The 23680-nt window shown below is 40.9% G+C and overlaps 2 protein-coding genes and 1 long non-coding RNA gene across 4 annotated transcripts; all 3 read right to left on the bottom strand.

The window, feature by feature from the left end:
- Positions 1–2675: 2675 nt before the first annotated feature.
- Positions 2676–8766, bottom strand: LOC143118610 (uncharacterized). The gene is made up of 3 exons (XM_076279638.1): positions 3125–8766; positions 2861–3013; positions 2676–2679 (listed from the first exon to the last, which is right to left on the bottom strand). Exons 1-3 carry the CDS (start codon positions 8059–8061, stop codon positions 2676–2678), a joined length of 5094 nt encoding a protein of 1697 aa, XP_076135753.1. The 5' UTR covers positions 8062–8766.
- A 1390-nt stretch (positions 8767–10156) lies between these two features.
- Positions 10157–13733, bottom strand: LOC143127133 (uncharacterized). 2 transcript variants are annotated; one of them, XR_012987516.1, is made up of 4 exons: positions 13573–13733; positions 12557–12590; positions 11231–11296; positions 10157–10776 (listed from the first exon to the last, which is right to left on the bottom strand). It is a non-coding gene; the product is annotated as an uncharacterized LOC143127133 (long non-coding RNA). The 2 variants fall into 2 exon arrangements; XR_012987515.1 differs by lacking the exon at positions 13573–13733 and having other exon boundaries at positions 12557–13184.
- Positions 13734–18937: 5204 nt separating this feature from the next.
- LOC143118600 (cytochrome P450 2B1-like) lies at positions 18938–20807 on the bottom strand. Its single transcript, XM_076279629.1, has 2 exons — positions 19885–20807; positions 18938–19123 (listed from the first exon to the last, which is right to left on the bottom strand). The coding sequence occupies exons 1-2, from the start codon at positions 20044–20046 to the stop codon at positions 18938–18940; spliced, it is 348 nt and encodes a 115-aa protein (XP_076135744.1). The 5' UTR covers positions 20047–20807.
- Between the last annotated feature and the right edge of the window lie 2873 nt (positions 20808–23680).

Below are 23680 nucleotides of genomic sequence, written 5' to 3'. Positions count from 1 at the left end.
AAGGCTACGTTGCTGGGCCTTGGCCAACATTTTCTGTATGGTTATTTGACAGCAGATGTACATTTACAATAAAAGTCACCATGCTATTGTTACACAGGTAAAATAAACCAACATGTGTTTTTCTTAAAGTTTACATCCTGTCAAAAGTGCATGAATCAGAATTAGGATGTCTGTCTTGGAAAAAATTTACAGTAATATATATCATATAATGGATACTCACATAATGTCAATATGTCAGGAGAGCATGACGGCATTTCCGACTCCAAACATCTGTAGTGGTTGGTTCAGTTTTGTCTTACAAAAGGACTTCTTGCACTCCATATTCAGTCCATTGTTTTGTGGTGATTAATTGTACAGATCCAGCAGTGAAATTTAGCAATATGTTAGTGAACAGATTCCATATGCCAATATGAAATGAAATTCATAGAGCATAAGTAACTTTTCTGATATAATATCAATAACTCTTCCTACTTTTTCCTTCTTTGTAATTATCCATGCCAAAACATACTTCACAATAATTGATAATAACATAACAAAACAAAACAAAATAAAAATAGTTCATTCAATGTATCAACAAGTAAAGTAGGCCTAACATGTTACACACCATCTAAATTAGTCTGTGGTGTGATAACAAAATACTTATAGTACAGTCACAGCTAAAACAAATCAGTCCCACACAACAGAACAGAACACAAAAGAACAGCCTAATACAAAATCAGGCCCAAATGGAAAACGAACAACGCATCACACAGGCAGAACAAATAAAACTTAAACCATTAAATATGTCTTATTTCAAGTAGTTGTACAGGGCTAATGGCTGAAAATTGTCCTGGGTTGATTAAGTAGCCAACTGAATTGTCCTCACCCAATCTAAAACTTAGAAACAAAAATAAACTTTCTTCTCTGAATTCTTCATGTCAAAACATAGCATTTTTACATAAACAAAATATTTATCTAAAGTCTGTCAATATATTGTCACAAATTTGTAAATAAAATAATCAACTGATACATATTTTAACTACTTTAACAATGCAATTTACTTCACCATGTGTATTAGACCCTGTTTACAGAACTGCATACCAAGTGGACAGTGCTGAATATGTAAATGACTGCTAACATGTATTTTCATCACTCAGACAAAAATGGTAAGGTGTTTTCCTTCTACTATGTAAAGCTATCTTGGGTTTGAGAAAGGCGCTATATACAGTAAAATAAACATATTATTATTATTATTATTATTCAGTTCAATTGGTATGAAAGATACACAGTGCTAAGACGCCACTTGTCAGTCTCGTAGACGTAGAAATCACTGCTGAAAATGGCTGTATAGTCCGACACAGGAATAATGGCTGTTGCTGCTGTTTTTTTTTTTAATCCAAATGGTATTCTGACTGTGTCCTCTGAATTTCCCCCTTTACACATCACCTATCTACTCACATGCTTGTCTCAGCAGACTGCATTGCTGTCCATGGCTTTCATGTCCTTCAACTGCCCTGGTGCTGGTGGCAACTCCACCAAACAAAATGTCCTTGGAGATTCTGCCCTTTTCCAAGAAATAGTGGTGTTGCAGCGAGATGAGGCTGGGCCTCTGACCTGTGTCAGCTTAAAGGAAAAAGAACTGATCCTACAGTAAATGACAAGAGTTTGTCTGTAATCAGCACTATCTCAAGTGATCTTCATGGTATCATGATTTTACTGTACCAAAGCATTTGTCAGCATGACACCAATAAGGGTGAACCAGGTACACTTTTTGTGTCACACAACTGTTAAAAACTGTAGCTTAGCTGCAAATTGGTGGTGATTTGGACACCTTCGATATGCATGATAAACAGCAATGGTATGACTGTCCACTTGGTATAATTCATAAAAATGTTGAACAAAAAAGTTCCCTGTATGGGGGCCATTTTCCAAAAGAAGTTGCACTTAAGATTTGTTTTCTTTGTTTGTTTTCACCATTCTTACATAATCTCAAGACAATTCAGTCATACATAATTTATTCTTTCACTTCTTTGAAGATATAAGGTATTGTTGTCCTTTAACTCAGTGTTGCAATAATAATACCAGTCTTCAACTGACTGTGATATCTGTATCAAATAATATGGTTAATTTTATTTTACTGTTATCCTTTTTTTTGTACACTAAAATTGAACTGTTTGCTGTTATTGACTGTTATCGTCTTAACTGTAATTCACTGATAATGTTAAGGTTTTACAATAACGGTAAAGATAAAATCATTCAATAGAGTGATATGTCTGTCCATTAATTAAAACTTTAATTTGGACTCTTTTTAGCATTTAAAGCATTACGCATAACTTGGTGTAATGGTGGTGTAATGTAACCAAAATGAAATAATTTGACAAACATTGACAAGACATAGTCTAAAATGCTTTAGACAATTAAGGAATTATCTGCTGACTTTTAAAATAAAATTAGTTGCCTAGATAATAAATCAACTGTATAGCTTCCTGATATTTACATATTAATTTGTATATCTTTACCGTTATTTGCAACTTCTTTTGGAAAATGGCCCCCATACCCCTCCCATCCCTTGCAAGGACCGTCCAGTGTTATGCTCTCTCCTTGCCACCACCCACCCACCCAAACCCCACTTAGCGGACGGAATATGAAGTGAACTCATAATGACGTCATGTGTAACATAGCCAGAACATAAATGCCTACCTATATAAAGACAAATATTATTAATCACAGAAAACATTACAACAGTGAGATCAGTATCGCTTCATGAAAACTGTAGTATGTCTGCACAACTTCAACAACAACATCTTCTGTGCCTTTAATGTAGACATGATCTATTAATGTACCTTTTTCAGTTGTAGCTGCTTGCACATGTTGAGTGTACCCATGCTGTTCCAGTAACTTGAGAATTGTAGACGATACAAAGATATCCTCATTGAAGTCTCCCATGATGAGTTTCCTCCCTGGATGCTTCTCAAGTTCAAAGATGACCTGTAATATCTGTTCTCGAAACATGTCAATCTTATAAGAGCTGGGCCTGTACAACACAGCAGCAATCAAATTTGCATGAGGTATTTCAAAATACAGACATTCCAAATTGCATCTTTCTGGAATTGACACCTGCACATCAATGTTTTCTGAACAATACACACCAACTCCACCTCTTTGTTGTTGTTTCAGCGCTGCAAAGGCTGGCTCGGATTCATCGTAACAGTTTCCTCTCGGATTGTGTTTGAAGACGTATTCTGGAAGTTGTGGCTCTTCTTCAGTGTCTACATTGAGCCACGTCTCTGTTAAGCAAATACAATCAGCGTTCATGAGGGCTTTGTGGGATTGAACATCCTGAATGTGAGCATTCAAACTCTGCACATTGTGAAGTGCTACTGTGCACACAGGGTTCATGTTGGATGAAACAGACATTCCAAAGTTAAACTCAGGCAAGCTTTTCATAGACGAATCTACTTTGTTATCACAAAATATGGCAGATTCTTTGAAGTCCTTAATTATCAGCCCACCGAGAGTTCTCACACGACTCAATGCAACATATGCTTGCCCTGGAGCAAAGATCTTCTTGAGTGATACAACAGCCCTTTCAACAGTAAGCCCTTGACATTTATGTACAGTTACTGACCAGGCCAGGCTAATCGGCAGTTGCCTTCGTACTCCACCATTATTAGCCACTTGTTCCTCTTGCACTTCCACTATCGTTGAACGTTCAGAAACCCTTTTTGCTTTTGACCTCTGGATCTTTCCTACATTAGGGTCTTCAAACTCCACGTGGATAGCTGCAGGCATGTCATCCTCTTGTTGACTCTGAATGATTTCCATGACTGTGCCACATGCTCCGTTGACAAGGCCATCAGACACATCTATGTTTTTCTTCAACATGACCCTTGCTCCAACACCCAACGAAACACATTTAGGCAAGCAAGAGTTGAAAACTTTTGTGTGAAAGCCAACTTTCCGTTCCATTCTTCCAGTTTTGGGATTTCGGACAAAGTCTTGAGCACGTATGCTGATTGCGTCTGGGCAGGTCTCTTGCAGTCTCTTCACGTTATATTCATCAACCTCTGCATTTGTAGCATACACATGAATGTCCGTAGATTCCTCACCAGTTTCACGCTGCCTCAATGTGAGAACATCACAGTCGGTGAGAGGTTCGTTCTTTTTACGGACTCTGAGACGATTAAGCATTTCCGCAAATGCTGCATTTTCTTGTCTAACAACTTTAGTCAGTTCTGCAACCTCAAAGTTGTTGTCCCACAGGTTGGCTCCTTTGTTTTCAGCAAAAAGAGGCGTGCCTTTCACGGGCTTGAGTTGGAAAAAATCACCCACACAAATCAGGGAAACTTTTGCAAACAAGGAATAATCACCAGTCTGCTTGATTTGACGCAGTCTACCATGAATGTAGGCCAAAAGACGGTGGTCGACCATGGACACTTCATCAATGATCAGAATTTGCAAGCTGCCCATTTTGGTTCGCAAAGAATTGACTTTCTCATCACCTAGTGGTTGATATGGCAGTTTGACATTTGCACCGATGGAGAATGTATTGTGAATTGTTGCAGCGCCAATGTTATATGCAGCCACTCCTGTAGGTGCTGTTAGAAGCACAGTGAGGTCCTCAGGATTTTCAGCAATCTGTGACAAAAGCCGTGTAGATTCGTAATGTATCGCTTTGATTAAATGGCTTTTTCCCGTTCCTGCTCCACCCGTAATGAATAATCGCAACGGTTCAGGATTTTGTCCAAACAGTTTCTGCAAACACCACTTACGAACAGCATAGAATATGGCAGACTGTTCTTCATTTAATGATCGCAATAAATGCAATGCATCCTGTCTGGGCATTAACACATGATTTGTTTCCAAAGTGCATGTAGTCTGTGGGTTTGCTGTCAGGTCAGGAATGAGTTTGTCATCATCATCACCTTCATCATCTACAACTTTTTCTTTCATCAGATCCAAACAACGAAGACGCTCCCTTTCTGTTTCAGGACATATTTGAGCCCAGGCATCTTCCAAATCAATTTTGTCTTCCAGCAGCTGTTTAGCTCTGTCAATCTCATCACTTTCTTTTTCAAATAAAGCTTTGTTGGTATCCACAATCGACTGCACTCTTTGAACATCAACACCACATTTCACTGCACCATTTTTATAGAAATGTTCATATGTATCAAACTGGGGCGGTTTGAGGTGATAGTCCTCATAGTAAGGCAGAAACAGTTGCAGCAACGAATGGAAGTACTTTTCAGGGTTTTTTGTGGGAGAAAATCTGGGATACCTCACGACAGCAGGTTCAGTTCGGGTCCTTCGTTTCACAAAACCACAATTGTTGTTGAGCTGTATAATGTCATGTGAATCTTTTTCAGTCGGAACCTGTGACTTTGATAGAACTCTGTATTCAGAACAAAAACTGGCCAGGCATATATCCTCAAATTGTTCATTCTGGGGTCTGCTCTTATATCTCTCAATCACATTGGTCATCCAAATGCTGCTTTCATCATTACACTGTTGGAATTGGGCTTTATTTTGAAGTACATGCAGAGGTAAACTCATCCTAACAGGATTATCACCAACTGGAATGAACTGTACGTCACGAGAGCATTCTTTCAAGTGCATGTGTGTTAATCGATACACTGCCTCTTGGGCTGAAACTTCTCTGTTGTGTAGGTATACACTTCCAAGCTGTTTGAATGCTGCTTTTGCATCAAGGTTGCCATTCATTGACTCGTCTTGGGCACGTTGTAAGAGCAAACCCATTTCTTGTTCTGCTTTTGTGATGTACGACAGTATGTAGACCACAACTGAAAAGGCATCTGTGACATACTGGATATCCATATTGCCTTGCCAAGCACGGAGTAAGTCTTTGTTGTACTGGTTCACCCAAATGTCTCCAGGATTTCGTTTGAGGACAATGCTTTTCTTTTTGGAACATATGTTGTACGCCTTTTCAAACAAACCTTGATCTATCCCAAGAGACTCAAAAAATGCATCGGCTGTATCAAAATTCATGTCAGGCATGGTCAACGCAGTTTTAACATTCTTTATTATTGCACTCGCACTTGTATTGTCATCATTGCCATTCAAGTCCTCACAGTTACCGCCTCTTGTGATGAAAGTACAGCTTGATGGTGGCCGTGGGAAGTTGAACCTGCACACTGTGTTTTTCTTGCGGCAAGTCTTAGAGTGTCTTGTGCTGTGCCTCTGTACGCTGCTCACAACCTCATAAAGCTCTGCATCTGTTTCTGGTGGAATCTCACAAGTGATGTATGTATCTATGAACTGTGCCACTTCATCATCACTCTCTTTATCAATCTTGGGAGCACTTTCAACCCAAAAGAGACAGTGGACATGAGGAGAACCACGTTGTTGAAATTCAACACGATAAAAGTAGTCCTTTATTTTCCCTATGGGTTCTGCTGGCGACATGATTACATCACGGAGAAAGCAATGCCATCTGTGATCAAACATTCTTGCCGCTGTCACAGGGTTTCGACGTATGAGTCCACATTTGTCAGACCAGTCAAGATCGTCAACAGACGTTTGTTTACCTTCTATTCTTAGAATAGAGTTTAGCATTTCAGGCCATCTCAAATCTGCAGAGCTAAAAGATGCAAAGAATGTGGGTATGGAGAGTTGTCTTATCATGGCAAATAAATCTTTCTGAACTGACATCCAGTATGGAGGTGTGCCACGAATTCCTCGTAAGAACTTGTATCCTTCGTCATTGCGCAATATTTTACCCAACGAGTCTGAGTTCAACAACATGTCTGGTGATGCATCTTTCAGAGAGGACTTGCCGCCACCTTTGCGTAATGCCACTGATACACCAGATACAACTTGATGCACCTCTGATATGTATTGTGCGTAAAAAATGAAGTCTGTGTTCTGTGCAAAACGCCCATCTGCATTCAGAATGCGTGTATTCAGGTACCGTGACAGAGTTATTTTGGACTCTCTTTCATCATGGAATGTAGGTCCACCAGATGGATACAAAACAGGGAAACATTTTGCCTCGTTGGTTTTATCAGACAGCAACCTCACTGGACTGTTACCTTCACCTGGTGCCACATTAAGTATATCCTGAAAATTCTGATCAATGATCTCTGAACCCAGATCGACAGGTTGTAATGATGTATCTGACAAAAGCCCATTCTGGTCTTTGATATAAGTCACATCTTCCTCTGCTTGCTCTTCAGGAACATTGTCATCATCACTGTTAGCAGGTGTTTCCTGTTTGGTACTTTCCTCATGCTGGTCAGTGCCATTCAGAGAGTTTACCCATTCGTCATTCATAGTCACATCACCGTACCATTTATTGTTTGCCATCAAATACCTCAGTGCATTTCTGACACGATCAGTGTGGACATACATGTACTCGTAATGACCTTTATACGTCAACTTGCGTTTCAGTTTCACTCTTATCATCTTGTCATCACATTCATTTCTTGGGAGTATATTTGTCACACCTGCGTTATTAACTGGAACAGAGACGCAAGGACCATGGCAAGCTCTCTGGCGGCCTCGAGGTAAACACAACAGCTTCATGAAGGGAATGTGACGTGCAATGAGATGTTGTTCCAAAGAGTTCAGACATTTAAGTTCCGCTGGAATATCATCCAAATGCATGTTGTTGGTAACACTCTCTTCGGGAAGTTTTCCACCTAGTATTTTACGATGACATGTATGGCAAATCCATAATTTGCTTGATGGACTATCAGACAAATGACATTTCTGATCACATTCAACATCACACACATGTAAATATTGCAATGTTATGCATCTATTAGCCAATGCAGCCACTTCTGCTCCTTTTCTTTCATAGCAATGTCTTTTACACTCAACCACCTGCTTCCTGAAGAGTAAACGGTGACATACTGAGCATACATATTCAGGACCACAGCTGACCTCCTGACGAAAATGATCAATAGCTAGGCCAATGTCTTCCTGTTTCTTCTGCCATATTAAACAACTCTCACGACGTCTTTTGATTTTATTTATACGGATGTTTTCATTTTCTTGATACTTCCTCTTGTTATGCTCTTTAATTTTGTTCTGGAATCCAATGTTTTTCTTGTATTTCATATGACTGTAATCACGGACAAGTCTCTGAAATTTGCTGTTTGTTTTATATTTAACTTTAGAATAATCACGGACAGCATTCTGATGTTTCTGGTTTCTCCTGTATTTGTCCTTAGAATAATCACGGACAGCATTCTGATGTTTCTGGTTTCTCTTGTATTTGTCCTTAGAATAATCACGGACAGCATTCTGATGTTTCTGGTTTCTCCTGTATTTGTCCTTAGAATAAGCACGGACAGCATTCTGATGTTTCTGGTTTCTCCTGTATTTGTCCTTAGAATAAGCACGGACAGCATTCTGATGTTTCTGGTTTCTCCTGTATTTGTCTTTGGAATACTCTCGTACCTTTGCTTGAAAATCTGTATTTTCCTTATATTTCTTTTGAAAATAAACACTTCGGAATTTCTGAAATTTTGGATTAGTTTGATATTTTCTCTGAAAACGCTGAAGCACGAATTTCCTAAAGTCCAGATTTGTTCTGTATTTCTTTAGAAAATAGTCACGAGAGCACTGGCGCTTAGTCTGTTTGGCAAGCTCATCTTTCTGGTACTTATCTTTGACATATTGAACTTTTCTCTGTCTGTAATCATTATCATTTTGATATCGTTGGCGGTCTTTCTTTGCTTTCACATTTTCTGATTCATCTTTCAACTTTCTTTTCCGTTGTGGCCTCAAGTTGTCATCAATCTTGACTGGCTGGCATGTTCCTGCACAAGGCCTTCCTGCATCTTTGTGTTGTACACATTCAACAAATTCATAATGACTGCCAGTGTGATTTAAATAAATGCAATTATCTCTACATGTCTGTGAGTCTGTAGGTCTGTGCCTATTCCATCTTCCATCATTGAAAGTAAATATAGTTGTTCGCAATAAGTCAGCAGCAGCAAAAATATCAATTTCTTTTGCCCATGAACCACAGTAGTAGATTCTTGATTTAGCCACATAGTCCTGCACAGATGTGTATTCATCCCTCAGATATGTTTCAAATTTGGTACTGTTTCTCTGAAGGTGTTTCACGACAGCCCGTCTTATTTTCAAATGCTTGTCTTCATTGTGACAAATGCTAAAGGCTAGGCTACGGTAAAAGCAATTCCCGTCAGGTTTTATGCTTCTTATCTTACAGGGACATCCCATGTCATCGAGATCAGTGGTTGCCATTAGGCCTAAATCAACATTTTCATTTTGAAGATCTAAACATGTGCACAGTGCATCCTGGTCATGACGAGTTAACGGTTTAAAAACCTGTTTGTGAAATCTTACATCACTTATAATGACATCATCAGTTGCCTGCAGATTACGCTTTAAAGACTGTTTGTGTGTTTCTATATTGACAAGAATGACATCGTCTGTTGTACTTTCATTGAATGACTGCTTATCCTGTTTGGTCTCTGGTTTCTTTACATTACACTCACAGCTTCTGTTTTCGTCCTTTGATGCACGATCCCTGTTCAGATTTACGCCAACTTCATGTACATACAGAGGCCTGCAAACGCTTTGTTTCACACCCTTACCGGGCACTCCTTTCAAAACATCACTGTAGAGTGTTCTGCTGCTTACATTAGAACGGGCATGCATGTCTCGTTTTGTCTGCGACTGTTCTGTGCAATTTGTGACATTTCCTACAACCTTTGGCGGCTTATACAACCCACTTACAACTTCCTGCCGTTGGTACACTTTAGGCTTACCCTTCACAGCATCACTGTAGAGTGGAAAGCAATTCACAGAGCTCGTTGTGCAGCTGGATGAGTCAGTCATCTGGGCGGTTGCATGAGTTACTGCTGTGACTCCAGTTACCTCAAACCGTGGTGTGCTTACGCCAAAAGATCGTGCAAAGTCATAAACAAATGTGATCAGGGCCTGTACAGAGCTGAAGTATGCAACACAACTTGTCCTCTGACCTTTCTGGTTGACATTACTGTTTGCATGCGAATCAACAAAGGCAAACCTTGCTCCTGCATTCACTATAGCACATGTGTTAGCACAAATGGTTAACAAACAAGCATCATTGCTAAACAGTGCCCGCTGCAGTGCTACATCAAAAGGCATGGCAACATCACGCAAAGCATGGTCATAGTCATCAACGTGAATAAATCCAGTGTAAGATTCAGCAAAGTTTATTGCAAAATCACAATTCCACACTTCATATTGCCTAGGTAATTCAGACACAGCAATGTAACCCCTTCCATGGTCTCTTATTTTACCCTGTGCACTCATTGACCTGTATAGAACAGTTCCCTTAATCAAAACATCATCAAGATCTCCAGTTTCCCAGGTCCACACGTTCTTCATCTTGGACTTCAAAACAGCAGTCAAGCTGATGGCACCACACTGCTTGTTGCGCACATTTCCAAACCGTGGATGGCCTTGATGAAAAGACCCCATCAGCACAGATCTCTCTGGGAAGTCAACAGATTCATTCAAAAAACAACAATCAGTAGCATTATTTTCTTTCACATTACTTGACAATGAGTTTACAACAGAGTCATGGCACATATTCAGAGAGTTGGTAGAGTTTGTTTGAGAGTTGGTAGAGCTTGGTTGTATTGCGTCCGAAGACTGTAACTGGCATTGTAACTGGCATTGTAACTGGCATTGTAACTGGCAGTCCGAAGACTGTATAGCGTCCGAAGACTGTGTGTGGGCTTTTTTACGAGGACGCCCAACCTCGTCACAGGAGACCAAGTCAACCTGCGCCACCGGGGACCTCTTGCTCGGCACCTGTAACACAGAAAACCCATCATAAATATTCAGCAACTTCTCAAAAGGAAATATGGCGAGTTTTCACATAGGTCTCCTTTTCTCAAGGTCACTGAGTACTGTTGGTATGAAACAAAATCAAAACAATCAGTTTTTCCTAGCTCGAGTTGCTACAACCAGCAGCTACCGGTAAAAACAAACATTTTCATTTTTTGTACCGACAATACTTGGTCACCTTGAGAAACGTAGATCTATGTAAGCACTCGCTGGATTTCTCCTTTAAATTAGACATGTAGCACATCCTTCCTTAAAATCAAATACATTCAAAATGTAAGCGCCATATTTCAAGCAAACATAAAAACTACTGTAAATAAGAATTGGGAGAAACATATCAAATGTGTCCAACATTACTTGTTTCCTATTAAACACACAATCATAATACATCAGGACAGATAGTAAAGCTCAACAGCCTGACCTCAGTGGACCTCAAGTCAGCCTCTCTCTTCTTGGCCGCCCTGGACCGCTTGCTTGGACACGGCATCTGCAAAACACACAGAAAACACATCAGAAATCTCATACAGTTAGCACTAATACTTTCATCAGTTCTGATAAACAGGCAATAACAATGTACATATTTACATCATAAAGACTCTTTAACTTCTGAACTTAAGACAGGGCTCTACATTAAAAAAAAAATTCCAGGAGCACTTATGCGCCCAAGTTAAAAGATTTAAGGGCACAGAAAAAAATCTGGTTGCACAGTCAGTTCTGTACTTAACTTACACATAATGTAACATTGCACTGCAGCTAACAGTTAAACATGCCAGTACACCAATTGCGAACAATAAAAATGACTGACATACCTGCCTACTTTATTTTCAATCCGTTATATTTTTCTGCATTTTGTTAATGTAAAATATAATGCATTGGCGTAGCCCATTTGCATTTAGCCTGTATATCAAGTATCTTGCCAAATGTATTTCTTTATTTGTGAATCCATCCGTAGCAAATCCAAATATGCCTATGGTGACCTATCTAACTGCATACTGCCCACTACTAAAGGTAGGGCTAGGGTAGGCCACACTGCATTTATCAAAAGGGGTGATATGTAGCTTTATAGCTATTATTAATCTGCTAAACAAATTGACATCTGGAGGATTGTTACATACCACTAGGCCTACACACAAGTACCATGAAATGGAACCTATTGCACACATTTACAGCTACACCCTAGTTAGGCATACACATTCTTGACCTAAAGTACAAAGCATACGAGACAGGAATAAAACTAATCCAAGCTCAGGATGAGCAACTACGTGAGCATCTCTGTCCAAAGCCCAGCAACCCACTTCAACCTGCATCCCGGTATACAAATCAGACTATTAACCAAATTAACTTACAATACAGCAGTAATGTTTCCCTCTACAACTCTTAAATCCTCCTTCCTTGCTTTCATATGCATGCCAAACCACATTCATCCAGAACCCAAATAATACCACACATCAACACTGAAAACTACTGCAGGAGTCCCTGCAGTGATTCTCATGACTTTCTACTTTGAGGTCATAGAAATTACTCTGAATCAGCGCATATCAGTGTAATATACTAGTTTTTCTGTCCAGAACTGTAAGGCATTTCAATGCCATACACAAGGCCGAGCACAGCTGTAATTATTCCAGATCAACATATGGCATATTTCTTACTAGCACTACGGTTTTACATTTTGCAGGCAATGCAGCATAAAAGTTTCAAAATTTCCCTAGAAGTTGTACATAAAAGCCCTGAAACATTTAACACTTACCTTCAATTAACTTGCTCAAAAAGGAATCCAAAATCTGGAAAACATTTAACATATATAGTTTATGAAAGATACAAACTTAGCATTTACAATTACATAGATATGTACTTTGAGCTTACAAACGAGTGATTTTGCTTGTAATTGTAAAAGAGTATTTTAGCCGTAACCTACGTATTTATAGCTTTTTTTATGATTTTAGCAGCCTCGGTCACATTCCACCCAAACAAGACCAATTTAACCTAGGATAACTTCACATCCTCTGTTTAAGATCAATTAAATTACTTCATTTTTTAAGAATTGTACATAGTTACCTGCCTTTACACACGGTGTACATGAAACGGAGCCATACATTTGTTTAATGCTTAATCAACTCGTACGGGTTTGCTATGTTCTCCCGCAGCTATAACTTAGCTGCTAGAAGTCTGTCTCTGATTTAGCAGAGAATGTCTAAACGGGCTCTGCTAACATTAAGGTTAACTTGCATTCCAAACGGCTTTCAATATCAGACATGACTCCAAAACTCAACCAAGGTTATAGTACCGAAAAACGTTTTCCAACACAGTTATTCAAAATGAGTTCAGTTAACGTTACCACAAATTAATTGCTCACAATCAAACGTGCCTAACAACGTTAGCCTGCATCATGGCGTGAAGCATCATGCCAGCATGATGTAAACTTAATTCGACGATACAGCCTATTTCACAACGGCCAGTTCTCAACACATTGCCTGCTTCCATAGGATAATATGTTTTATGTAACGTTAGGCTATTAAAGTTATTAATTCATTTTTACACAATCGCTACCTTTCCTGTCTACCTAACTTTAACGTTAACGTTTGTCGTTCATAGTGTGACACTAAAACGTTAGCTGCTAACACATTTAACAAAGGTGGCTCTCCAGATGCACCTCAGCTAGACATATTTTCATATTTGTGTGTGCCTATTCTGTTATAAGTAGCTCAAAACCAAATATACAGATATATCAATTCATTTTCTGGAGACGTTAACTTTGCGTCTTACCTCGACAGTTGTAGTCAGCTAAAAGAAAGATGGTAGATGTCACAGACGAGTTATTGGATGATACTCGTCACAATAAAAGTCCCTACTTCATTTGCCATTCTCGATATCAAAATATTTCCACACAGAACACAAAATACATTTGATGGAAAGGTTAGAGATTACAGGTGATAGGTTAAAAAGCAAATATCACCATGAAACTTAACTACCATGAAACTTATTTACTATCATAAAAAACATCATTGTTGTATTGCAAGTTTTCTGAAATCTCATATCCAGATTCAGCAAATCAGGCAATATCTGTATACAATGTGGTAGGCCTAATTTGCATGATTAAAACAAAAGAAATGTGAATAAAGGATAAAGTCAGACAAAAATATTTGTATTTTATTGACATTACATAGGCTCCAACATTTGGTAACAGTCACACCATTATTGCACCCAACATATATCTGAAAACACATCTGATTGAAGCTGTATCGTAACCAAACTTAGTATACAGACTACTCAGACGCTCAACAAATTTGGTGACCTTTGACCTCTAGGGGGCGCTGTAATTAAGAAAAATGCCTTTTGGCCTGTAGCTGCTGTTGTGCTTAGAATTAAAACGCACTAGTGGTGTCTGACAATACTGTGGAAGGTCCTTAGGTCAACAGAGGACAACTTGTGACATCAACATAATTGTTTGGCCGCCATATTGGATTTAATCAAAAACACAAATAAGTATTCGCAAGTCACAACTTTCAGCTGATCCTCACCAAAATTGTCAGAGACCATCTTCAGACCATGCCTTATCAGTGTATTTTTTCTGGAACAATTGATTGAAGCGTTCGCCTGTAACAGCCAATCGAAATTTGTGGCGAAGCCGCCAAACAGGAAGTGAGCTCATATCTCAGCAATGCTTTCATGTATCCAAAACCAAACTTAGTACATGGTCCTCAGGACCAATCAGGAGGACGCTCAATAAATTTGTTAACCTTTGACCTCTAGGGGGCTCTGGAATTGGCAAAAATGTATTTTGGTCTGTAGTTGCTGCATTATTCTGCAATGGAGGTCAATGGCAGCCCATAGAACCGTCTGGTTCATCCTGATGATGCACAAATACGTTGGTGACCTTTGACCTCTATGGGGGCATTGAAATTACAGCAAGCATGATCATATCTCAATCAATCTTTTATTTTTGATATGAAACTGATGACAGTGAGTTCCATCCAGTTCATTCTAATGCGTGCGTGCAAGGGTGGGGGGGGTGGGACGGGCAGGGGCGATTGCGGCGGTGGGTTGGCTGGGTGAGGGGGCGGCGAAACTCAGCCCTGGTTCAGCCCCACAAAATCAGTTATGTTTTGATGTGAAACTTGACCTTGTAACTCAGCCAATCTTGGATTGTTTGACATGGAACTTGCTGTGACTGCTTAATGCTATATGCCTGATGCCACGGCATTGAGTTTCATGCCAAATCTGGACTGCTGAACTGCCTGCTTGGCCCCCACATTGCTGCTTGCAGCTATATTTATTATTTAACATCTTTCTTCCCGAATGGGAGTCTATGGCAACCCATAGAACCGTCTGGTAAAAAGTTGTGAAATTTGGCACACCGATTGGGGACAGTCCCATGTTTAAGTTCACCAAGTTTCATGTCAGCAGCTTGAGCACTCTAGCGCCACCAACAGGCCAAAGTTAGACATGCGTTCACGCACGTAACTTTTGACCCGTATGCCCGATTGTCAAAAATGAGGTATCGTTGGAATCCTTGGACCAAGCCGAGTTCAACGCACCCTATGACGTCATTTTCCGCCATGATGGATTTTCCGCCATATTGGATTTTAGTGAAAGTGAAACTAATCTTTCACAGGTCACAAATTTTGTCCGATCGTCACCAAACTAGACACACATGATCTTCAGGCCATGCCTCATTAACGCATTGCTTTTTGTCTTCGGAACTAAAACCGTTCGCGCGTACCAGCCAATCAAAATTTGCGGCAAAGCCGCCAAACAGGAAGTGAGCTCATATCTCAGCAACCCATAAATCTATCATAACCAAACTTAGTACATGGACTCAGTACCCAATTAGGGGGACGCTCAAGAAATCTGGTGACCTTTGACCTCTAGGGGGCGCTGTAATTAAGAAACATGCCTTTTGGCCTGTAGCTGCTGTTGTAGTTAGAATTAAAATGCACTAGTGGTGTCTGGCAATACTGTTGGAGGTCCTTAGGTTGACCCAAGCCAACTTGTGATGTCATCATAATTGATTCGGCCGCCATATTGGATTTAATCAAAAACACGTACAAGTTTTCACAGGTCACAAATTTCAGTGGATCCTCACCAAAATTGATGGAGACCATCATCAGACCATAACCTATCAATATATTGCTTTCTGGAACAATTGACAAAAGCATTCGCCCGTAACAGCCAATCGAAATTGGTGGCGAAGCCGCCAAACAGGAAGTGAGTTCATATCTCAGCAACCCTTGCATGTATCAAAGCCAAACTTGGTGCATGGACTCAGGATCTGATCTGGGGGACACTCAAGAAATCTGGTGACCTTTGACCTCTAGGGGGCACTGTAATTTAGAAACATGCCTTTTGGCCTGTAGCTGCTGTTGTGCTTAGAATTAAAACACACTAGTGGTGTCTGGTAATACTGTTGGAGGTCCTTAGGCCAACCCAAGCCAACTTGTGATGTCATCGTGATTGATTCAGCCGCCATATTGGATTTAATCAAAAACACGTACAAGTTCTCGCAGGTCACAAATTTAAGTGGATCCTCACCAAAATTGATGGAGACCATCATCAGACCATAACCTATCAATATTTTGCTTTCTGGAACAATTGACAAAAGCATTCGCCCGTAACAGCCAATCAAAATTTGCGGCGAAGCCGCCAAACAGGAAGTGAGCTCATATCTCAGCAACCCTGCCATGTATCATAACCAAACTTACTACATAGATTCATGACCCCATTAGGAGGATGCACAAAACATTTGGTGACCTTTGACCTGTAGAGGTTGCTGCAATTTGCAATTTTGCATTTTGATCTGTAGTTGCTGATGTGTTTCATCGATCCTTTATTTTTTGATGTGAAACTGATGACAACATGTTCCATCCAGTTCATTCTAATGCGTGCGTGCAAGGGCGGGGAGGGGCAGGACGGGGTGGGATGGGCAGGGGTGATTAGATGGGGGGCTGGCTGGCGGAGGCGGTGGCAATTCTCAGCCCTGTTTCAGCCCTACAAAATCAGTTATGTTTTGATGTGACACTAGTTGAAAGTGTTGATCGCGGATGTCTGCTGAGTTCTATCTTGTCGCCGTGGCTACTCCAGCCTATTCTGCTTGGCCCCCTCATTGCTGCTTGCAGCTATATTTATTATTATTATTATTATTATTATTATTATTCCGCCATTGAAGTCAATGGCAGCCCATAGAACCGTCTGGTGAAAAGTTGTGAAATTTGGCACACTGATTAGGGACAGTCCCATGGTTAATGTCACCAAGTTTCATGATGGCACCTCAAGCACTCTAGCGCCACCAACAGGCCAAAGTTGGACATGCGTTCACGCACGTAACTTTTGACCCGTATGGCCGATTGTCAAAAATGAGGTATCATTGGAATCCTTGGACCAATCCGAGTTAAACGCACAGTATGAAGTCATTTTCCGCCATGATGGATTTTCCGCCATATTGGATTTCATCAAAAACACTAAAAAGTCCTCTCAGGTCACATATTTTGTCCGATTGACACCAAACTTCACAGATATCATTTACAGACCATGCCTCATTAATGCATTGCTTTTTGTCTCCGGAACTAAAACCGTTCGCGCGTAACAGCCAATCGAAATTTGTGGCGAAGCCGCCACACAGGAAGTGAGCTCATATCTCAGCAACCCATTGATCTATCATAACCAAACTAAGTACATGGACTCAGGACCCAATCAGGGGGACGCTCAAGAAATCTGGTGACCTTTGACCTCTAGGGGGCGCTGTAATTAAGAAACATACCTTTTGGCCTGTAGCTGCAGTTGTGCTTAGAATTAAAATGCACTAGTGGTGTCTGGTAATACTGTTGGAGGTCCTTAGGCCGACCCAACCCAACTTGTGATGTCATCGTAATTGATTCGGCCGCCATATTGGATTTAATCAAAAACACGTACAAGCTTTCGCAGGTCACAAATTTCAGCGGATCCTCAACAAAATTGGCAGAGACCATCTTCAGACCATGCCTTATCAGTGCATTGCTTTCTGGAGCAATTGACAGAAGCATTCGGCTGTAACAGCCAATCGAAATTTGCGGCGAAGCCGCCAAACAGGAAGTGAGCTCATATCTCAGCAACCCTTGCATGTATCAAAGCCAAACTAGGTGCATGGACTCAGGACCCAATCAGGGGGACACTCAATAAATCTGGTGACCTTTGACCTCTAGGGGGCGCTGTAATTAAAAAAACATGCCTTTTGGCCTGTAGCTGCTGTTGTATTTGGAATTAAAATGTACTAGTGGTGTCTGGTAATACTGTTGGAGGTCCTTATGCCGACCCAGGCCAACTTGTGATGTCATCGTAATTGATTCGGCCGCCATGTTAGACTTAATCAAAAACATCAAAAAGTTTTCACAGGTCGCAAATTTCATATGATTTTCACCAACATTGGCACAGACCATCTTCAGATCATAACCTATCAATATGTTGCTCTCTGGAACAATTGACAAAAGCATTCGCCCCTACCAGCCAATCGACATTGGTGGCGAAGCCGCCAAACAGGAAGTGAGCTCATATCTCAGCAACCCTATAATGTATCATAACCAAACTTACTACATATATTCATGACCCCATTAGGAGGACGCTCAAAAAATGTGGTGACATTTGACCTGTAGGGGGTGCTGCAATTAGCAATATTGCATTTTGATGTGTAGTTGTTGATGTGTTTTATCAATCTTTTATTTTTTGATGTGAAACTGATGACAACATGTTCCATCCAGTTAATTCTAATGCGTGCGTGCAGGGGCAGGGCAGGGCAGGACGGGGTGGGACGGGCTGGGGTGATTAGGTGGGGGGGGCTGGCTGGTGGAGGCGGTGGCAATACTCAGCCCTGTTTCAGCCCTGTTCATCCCGGGTGTCTGCTGGGTGTCTGCTGAGTTCTATCTTGTCACCGTGGCTACTCCGGCCTATTCTGCTTGGCCCCCTCATTGCTGCTTGCAGCTATATTTTCATGTTATTATTCACATCATACCATACCATCACATTTTATTGGCGTTATGGATGTTACAAAAAACGTAATTTTCCTTTGAATTGCCCTATTGTTTTGGGGGATTTTTGTACTGGCAGTACTTGTGGCCCTCGAGAAACAGACATCTACGTGAAAATTCGCCGGAATTCTCCTTTAACATGATTTATAGTGTTTACCTTTGTCTTTCAGCACATCGTTCACCATGAGGTCTTGAGGTCGCCCGCCAAAATCTACACCTTTAGTCACCAGAGCCTCCTTAATCGCCTCCACTCCATTAAGGATCACCGCCGGCCGCGACCCGATAAACACACTGAAAACCTTCCCATACTGATCTGACAGCTGTATCATGCACAAAAAATAAATACAATGTGTTATAATTATGTGTGTGTGAGTGTGTGTGCTATAATTATGTGTGTGTGTGTCCATGTGTCTGCGTACACAAGACGTCTGATTTCAGAAAAACTTTTGTACTGTGTATGTACCATGTACTGACAAATACAAACATGTAACGGTATTATATTCTACATTGACCTTTATAAATACTGCATATCAATTTGGAAATATGAATTTAAGCCTATAGTATATGCATTTCCATGAATGAAATCATGTTCAGAATTCATATTCATTAATATAAAACTGTGATTTAACTCATCTTTGTTTGGATAGAGACGAAGGGATACCATCTGCAGAAATCTCTTAAGCGAAAGGAAATATCTACTCAGCAGTAGGCCTAGTATAATATATCTTAACATTCCGTTTGTCATTGCGATTGTTCAAGTGTCTGTTTCAAAGACCAACTTCCAAATGCACGCTAAATGCTGATTAACCTCTCTGAGGGCTAGATGTACTAACGCTTTTGCGCCCACTTCAGGCGTATTTGTTTCGCAACGTGCGTGTAAAATCATTGCGAGGTATGTACAAACAGGCCGCAAAGATGTTAAAGCGCAAACTGCCTGTCGCGGGAGCTGAAAAGGGCCCATTGCGTTTTTTGTGTCATGCATATGCATTCAAGGGAGGATCCAGAGGAAAGTGGGAGTTTAGCGTAAAGAGATGGGAACAGCACAGCAAAGTTCATAGGACAGGAGATGAATAATATTTACCCGCTGTAGATCATTTAGAGGGTTGACCAGGTTGAAGTCCAGCAGATTCCCAAAGAGCGGCAGGGCGCGGGGTCCAGGAGGGAACTTGTTCGGCCTTTGGATCTTGAGCAGAAGGAAGAGCAGGCTTCCACAGATCCCCAGCAGAATCACAGAGCCCCACATAATGACTGGTGCTCTACTAGTCTGAGCCCTTAACTTTAAGGTGATAGACCAGTGGCACGCTCAGCCTGCCTTTTTCTTTGTCTCAGAATGTGTGTGTTTGTGTGTGTTTAAAAGAGAAAGAAAGAAAGAAAGAGGAAAGGGAAGAAAGGAAAGAGAGAGAAAGAAAGAGTTACTGATGTGTGTTGTGTGTGTATGTGTGTTTGTGCGATATGCTTGTGTGGACACACCTTTGCTTGTTTTTGGACAACAAAAACGGTTGCATAATTCTCTTTTTATGAGTGCTGCTTTCAAGTCCGGAGACAAAGACACTCTCAGATCCGCCAGGGCATACCTGTGAGAGCAGCCAAGCGTGCCTATGGACAGAAAATTCAATCCCACTTTATAGACACAAAAGACCCCAGGTGCCTGCGGTAAGACCAACTACAGGTCCGGGCCATCCTCAACGTGCGAGGGCAACACTGACTTCAACAGACTCAACATCTAATTCAGCCGGTTTGAGAAAAACAACACACCAACAAAAGCCCCTCCCGGCCCAGTCAACGAGATACCTCATCCTGACCCAGCTGACATGGAGGACCCTGCTCAAGGTCAAACTGAGAAAAGCTGCAGGTCTCGACAACATATTTACCTCATACCATTTACCTCATAATTTCATAAAATCTCTGGCACACTTTTCAAAAATGTTTAACTTGCAATACCTACAAAAAACGTATGCTTGTCTATTGTCTGTGTGTAGCTTACGCAGTAATGCCTGTAGGCCTATGTTTGCGTTGTGGGCAATTCCATGGAAAATTACATTTTTTGTAACATCCATAACGCCAATAAAATGTGATGGTATGGTATGATGTGAATGATTACATGAAATTTGAGCATTTGTTATTTTTGGCTGAAGAATGTACATGAGAAAAAATGCACAAAAAATGAATGTTATCATTCACATCATACAAATGTTAAGGAATTTCACTGGCGTTATGGATGTGGCAAAAAGTCCATTTTCTGTGGAATTGCCCTTGTGTTTTAGGTGTACCTGTTGTGGCACCGTGTGCACTACTTTTTTATGTGAAATGTTTGTTACAAACCAGCACATGGAGTGTGGAGAAACACAATTTCATTCTACTGCAATAACAAGGCCTATATAGGCTATTGATGATTGACAATAAAAAAAAGTTCACTTTAGCCTACTTTATGGCGAAATGTTATTAGGCTATAAAGTAGGTAGCCTACACAATGCTTATTTCTAAACCCTAGTAAATGAACCAAGTTATGAAAAATTTAAACTACCCAATAGCAACGGTGTGGGTCATGACACGATAGCTGAGGTATCAGCTATACTTGTATCAGTGCTGCTTACCTGCAAACAGAGAGAAGTGCAGCTGAAGCAAAGATAATAAATGCGTAGCAAGATGGGTCGTCCTAGTTCATGTCTATGAGGGCAAAGTGGAGTTCAGTCAGAGACGGGCTCTGGTTCAGTTCCCGCCTGCACAGGGGCGTGTCACTGACGTATGACTGACGTTTGACCGCCTCGGTTCCACGCCAGACAGAAGCCGGAGTACAAAACAAACTAAACAAACTTCATTAATGTTGATTTTCTCCCGACTGGAGGGTCATACTGTCACGACATTCTCCTGAAATGGAGAGGAGGGTTTGGAGATCATGATACCGTGGCCGAAATGTGCATTCATTGCTCAGAAAAATAAGGCTTTGACAAATTCTGGGAAATTCTTGGATTCTGCCATAGACCTCAATGTTAAAAAGGGAGCTCGATCACTGCATAAATGGGGGATAGTGGCCCCCCTCGTGCGGGGCTACCCTATTTGCATACATTTCCTGGGACAGGAAATGGCCTCTCAGGAAGTATCTTCGTAATCAACCATCTTTGGCTGAAGTGCTAACGGCTTCCACACACAGTTGCGTTCCGTCAACGCATGCTTGGGTGTTCCCTATGCAAATTACTTAAGGTATAACCGTAATAGAGCATCACAGTCCCGCCCACAGCCGATGCCAGAAGTAAAAATGTAATGCAATTTCTCCATTGACAATTGCGGTATAAGCCATAAAAACTTAACTGCACGTGGTAGACAAGGATTGTGGTTTATACATCACACGAACTTAGTCAGGGCCAATACACTATCAAATAGACCATGGGTTCCCAAAGTGGGGGTCAGGACCCCCCGGGGGGTCGCGGGACGCCGAGGGGTGGGTCGCGAAATGATTTCCATAAATCAAATACATTTGGGGGGGAGAGAGCTGTCACTTGACCGCACTTTAAAGACAGATTTTAATTCCAAGACGCTTGCTGAGTTCTGGATTTCAGTCGAGAGGGAATATCCACAGCTATTCAAGGCCGCGATTGGACGTACTGACGCCGTTTGGCTCCACATACCTGTGCGAAAAGACTTTCTCTGCACTGACATATATTAAAAACAAATACAGATCGCGGCTAAATGTGGAGGATGATCTCCGTGTGGCCGTCTCCACAATTAAACCAAGAATGGACTTGCTGTGTTCCGCGCATAGGGCGCATCCATCTCATTATATGAGATTAACGCTGAAACATAGTTGCCAAAATGTAAATTTGCGCAGCAACAATGTACATTATGTTTACAAAAGTTTGTGGATATTACCCTGACTGAGATATTCTTCTGTTAAAATGGAAATTAAAGTAATGTTTAAGTTAAGTTTGCACGACAGCATTAATGTGCACTCATGTTACATGGATATTATTTTTTGACTAAGGTATTCTGCTTTTATCATATACATTTCTATATGTAAAATCATAACAGGCTGCTCTGTTCTTTTGTGTTGTCGTTAAGCCCGTGTTTGGATAAGCCTAGTGGGTATGGCCGGTGCGCACATTTTATTTAATTTTTTGAGTCACATCCGATAGTGGGGGTCGCCAGTCTCTGGCACGGTTATTTTTGGGGTCGCGGGTTGAAAAGTTTGGGAATCCCTGAAATAGACCATTGTAAATGTTAGTTTAAACACACTTTTCAGGTAGCCGACAGGCTAACCTTTAGCATTTCCGACATTGTATGTCATTACATAATGCAGCTAACATTAGCCTAGATGCTGCAACACAGGTATGAAATATATAGTCAGTGTCCAAAGGGGTGAAAGCCACTTTAAATCGGGTCACATTATTGTGTGTCCGAGAGTCAGCTTGTGGGTTTTGTAAGGGCCAGCATGAGGGACAAAACCTACAAAGTTGTGGTGAGTTAAGCAGGGAGGTTGGTAATGTTAATGCTGCTAGTTAACATTAGCTAGGCTTAGCATAGGATGACAGTCAGGTACGAAGCACTGCACAGTTTTCTGTGAATGCCTGTATGTGAACCAGACGTCAACGGTAATGTGTTTCTTTTTAATAAACTGCCTGTACACTTACAAAGTTCTCAATGCTTCGGTTTACATGTAGAGACCCTCATTATGCTACTGTGTAAGTGTGGGGCTATTTTGAGCCTTGTTAATGGTATAGAAATAGCGATTTCTTTCTCTGTACGTGTGCCCCGAAGGCTAGCGTTAACGCTAATAAGCGGTTTGCAATAAAACTGGTCACATTCGACTAGCATGAAAACAAATCCCAGCGAACGGTCGAACTCGGTACACATGTGTTATTAACCCCTAGGTTCATTTTGCG

This window comes from Alosa pseudoharengus, unplaced genomic scaffold, assembly GCF_046254945.1.
Source record: "Alosa pseudoharengus isolate Yale_2024_CS ecotype anadromous, Long Island Sound unplaced genomic scaffold, YU_APseudo_1.1 YU_APseudo_1.1_scf_1, whole genome shotgun sequence".
Lineage (NCBI taxonomy): Eukaryota > Metazoa > Chordata > Actinopteri > Clupeiformes > Clupeidae > Alosa > Alosa pseudoharengus.
Note: the sequence above shows the minus strand (reverse complement) of the source record. Positions and strands in the feature narration are given on the sequence as shown.

What these genes read in the sequence shown, in the direction of transcription:
- LOC143118610 (XM_076279638.1), bottom strand. Translation starts at nt 8,061, where the DNA reads ATGAAATACAAGAAAAACATTGGATTCCAGAACAAAATTAAAGAGCAT. An exon ending in CAAAGAGGTGGAGTTGGTGT is followed by an intron (nt 3,014 to 3,124) that starts GTATTGTTCAGA and finishes TGTGTTGTACAG; the next exon opens with GCCCAGCTCTTATAAGATTG.
- LOC143118600 (XM_076279629.1), bottom strand. Translation starts at nt 20,046, where the DNA reads ATGTGGGGCTCTGTGATTCTGCTGGGGATCTGTGGAAGCCTGCTCTTC. An exon ending in CTCTAAATGATCTACAGCGG is followed by an intron (nt 19,124 to 19,884) that starts GTAAATATTATT and finishes TGCATGATACAG; the next exon opens with CTGTCAGATCAGTATGGGAA.